This window comes from Oratosquilla oratoria, chromosome 20, assembly GCF_046742065.1.
Source record: "Oratosquilla oratoria isolate Oo_2021 chromosome 20, ASM4674206v1, whole genome shotgun sequence".
Lineage (NCBI taxonomy): Eukaryota > Metazoa > Arthropoda > Malacostraca > Stomatopoda > Squillidae > Oratosquilla > Oratosquilla oratoria.
In genome coordinates, this window is record NC_134796.1 from 37,170,213 (window position 1) to 37,172,712 (window position 2,500).

The 2,500-nt window shown below is 37.2% G+C and overlaps 1 protein-coding gene across 1 annotated transcript; it reads right to left on the bottom strand.

Annotated features, from left to right (window-relative positions):
- Window positions 1-1,124: 1,124 nt before the first annotated feature.
- Window positions 1,125-1,892, bottom strand: LOC143036214 (cuticle protein 7-like). The gene is made up of 3 exons (XM_076203460.1): window positions 1,782-1,892; window positions 1,478-1,555; window positions 1,125-1,367 (listed from the first exon to the last, which is right to left on the bottom strand). Exons 1-3 carry the CDS (start codon window positions 1,890-1,892, stop codon window positions 1,125-1,127), a joined length of 432 nt encoding a protein of 143 aa, XP_076059575.1.
- Window positions 1,893-2,500: the final 608 nt, after the last annotated feature.

Sequence of the window (2,500 nt, forward strand, 5' to 3'; positions counted from 1 at the left end):
GAAGAGTTTGATAAATTAGTTAAGGATGAAGGATATTTACTTATTTAAGACAACGTCTAGCAGATGCCTATTATGAGTTTAGTAATAAGATTACTTTATAATAAGTATTTTCTTTCTTTAACCTACCATATCATATTAACAACTAAGCAACTGAAAAAAATCTGTATACAACTGTGGGAGAGAAGCCAACCGCAGTGTATGGGATCCAATGTATTTAACGCTTCGCCCAGCAGGGCTTCTTCAGAAATAACACAGTTTTTTTTTTTTTTTAAGGCTATCGATTCATAAGATGTCCATTAAGCCTAATTTGAATTTGTACAGTCTCGACGTTATGTGTATGAACACAGTGGACAAACATCTGACTCCTTATATAACCCGAGCTTACGGGAAGAAACGAACATGAAACTGGTGTAAACAGAGTTTGCGTAAATTGCTCGTTACTTTGTTTTTAAAGTTGCTAAAGGTTTATTTATTGTAAAAAATACATTGTTTTGATTTATATTATCAATGAGAGATATAAAGGCAGATTCAAAACATCTACGTTTCATAGTATGGTTTTCATAATGATAATCTTAGAAATATTCCAGTCAGCATTGTGAAGCCCAGAATAATCTCCTCCGCCACGATCGGCCGGCGAAGGTTGCTGGGCGTTGGTTGAGAGAGCTGAAGCGAAGGGCGACGTCTGACCTCTGCTCAGCCGCTGTTGGTTGGGATAAGAGGATATTTAGGGGTAAATAGTGAATCAGTCGACCTGGAAAATAATAGCCCAAGGTAGATTGTGATTGGATGTTCTTTATATCTGTTTCGTGGTTGATTGGATGAGTAGGAGATCTTTTCATGATAAGATAGAGGGAGAAGCAAATATCAAAGGTATGGTTTTTAGACATTTAACGTCTCTAGAGTTGAATAAATAATAATAACAAAAATAATAAGGAGAAGAAACTGAAAAAAGTTAACGTAAATCAATCGTGTTTTAAATGGTTAGCATTCGGAAACTGACATTTTCCTTAGGATGTTTATGCATATTGAGGAGCTTTTAGTACACAAACATTCGTAATCATTTTGGCTTTATTTACACAATATAGGAATATAAATACAGTCGTTCGTTCATCACAGTTGAGCGTTTAGGCATAGGCAGGAGGAGCTGGCTTGTACTCGGGGTATTTGGCTTCGCCCTCGTAGGTGACGTCGGCCACGAAGCCCGCGTCTCCGATGACGGTGTAGGCGACCTTCTGAAGACGGCCGTCGGGGAGGAGGACGTAGTAGGATCCCTGAGTGTCATAGCCGTCACGGGCCTCCTGGTGTCCGAAGTCGTTGCCGGAGTACTCGTCCTTGACGGCGTAGTTGAAGTCGTACTTGGCGGGAACCTGTGTTAATGAGAACGTGGTGTATCAATTTTTGCAAAGAAGCGTATCCCAAGGAATGATATTATTTTATGTGGAAATTAGGATGAAAGTGTGAATATTTCTCCTCGTACCGGTGGAGGTGCTGGGTGTCCGTAAAGCGGAGCTGTGTCGGCAGTGGCAAGAGCCACAAGGGCAGCCAAAAGGACGAGCTAAAAGGTAAAGAATCATAAATGAATAGATTACAACCAATATCACTCTTTTTTACACTATTCAGCACTTTTGTTTATGCACTACAACTCTCCTTAACTTTAGTTTCCGCACCTTGAAAGCCATTGTTAAAGATATCCGGAGTGAGTGATGCGTCCAGCTGACTGTGGGCTACTTATATACGACTGAGCAGTGACGTCAGATTCCCGTAGGGGAGGGGCGGGTCACTGTCCTTGGAGGCATTGGAAGGTTAACCTTAGGAACCAAGGAAAAGTCATAGTTGCGGGACGATCGTATTGTGGTAAATATGTGTACCACTAATGACACAGCACCACCCATGGCGTCCAGCTACAGTGTATGTATGTATGTATGTATGTATGTATGTATGTATGTATGTATGTATGTATGTATGTATGTATGTATGTACGTACGTACGTATGTATGTATGTATGTATGTATGTATGTATGTATGTATGTATGTATGTATGTATGTATGTATGTATGTATGTATGTATGTATGTATGTATGTATGTATGTGCATGTATGTATTTATGTATGTATGTATGTATGTATTTATGTAAATATGTATATGTATGTATGTATGTGCATGTATGTACTTATGTATGTATGTATGTATGTAAATATGTATGTATGTATGTATGTATGTATGTATGTATGTATGTATGTATGTATGTATGTATGTATGTATGTATGTATGTATGTATGTATGTATGTATGTATGTATGTATGTATGTATGTATGTATGTATTTATGTATATATCTATATATGTATATATGAATGCATGTGTGCATGTATGCTTATACTCGTATATATGTATACATGTAAACATATATGCATATATCCATTTATTTATGCATGTTTGTATGCTTATATAGGCATTATAAGTGTATAGATTTATTTAATATCTCAAATAATATCATTTATA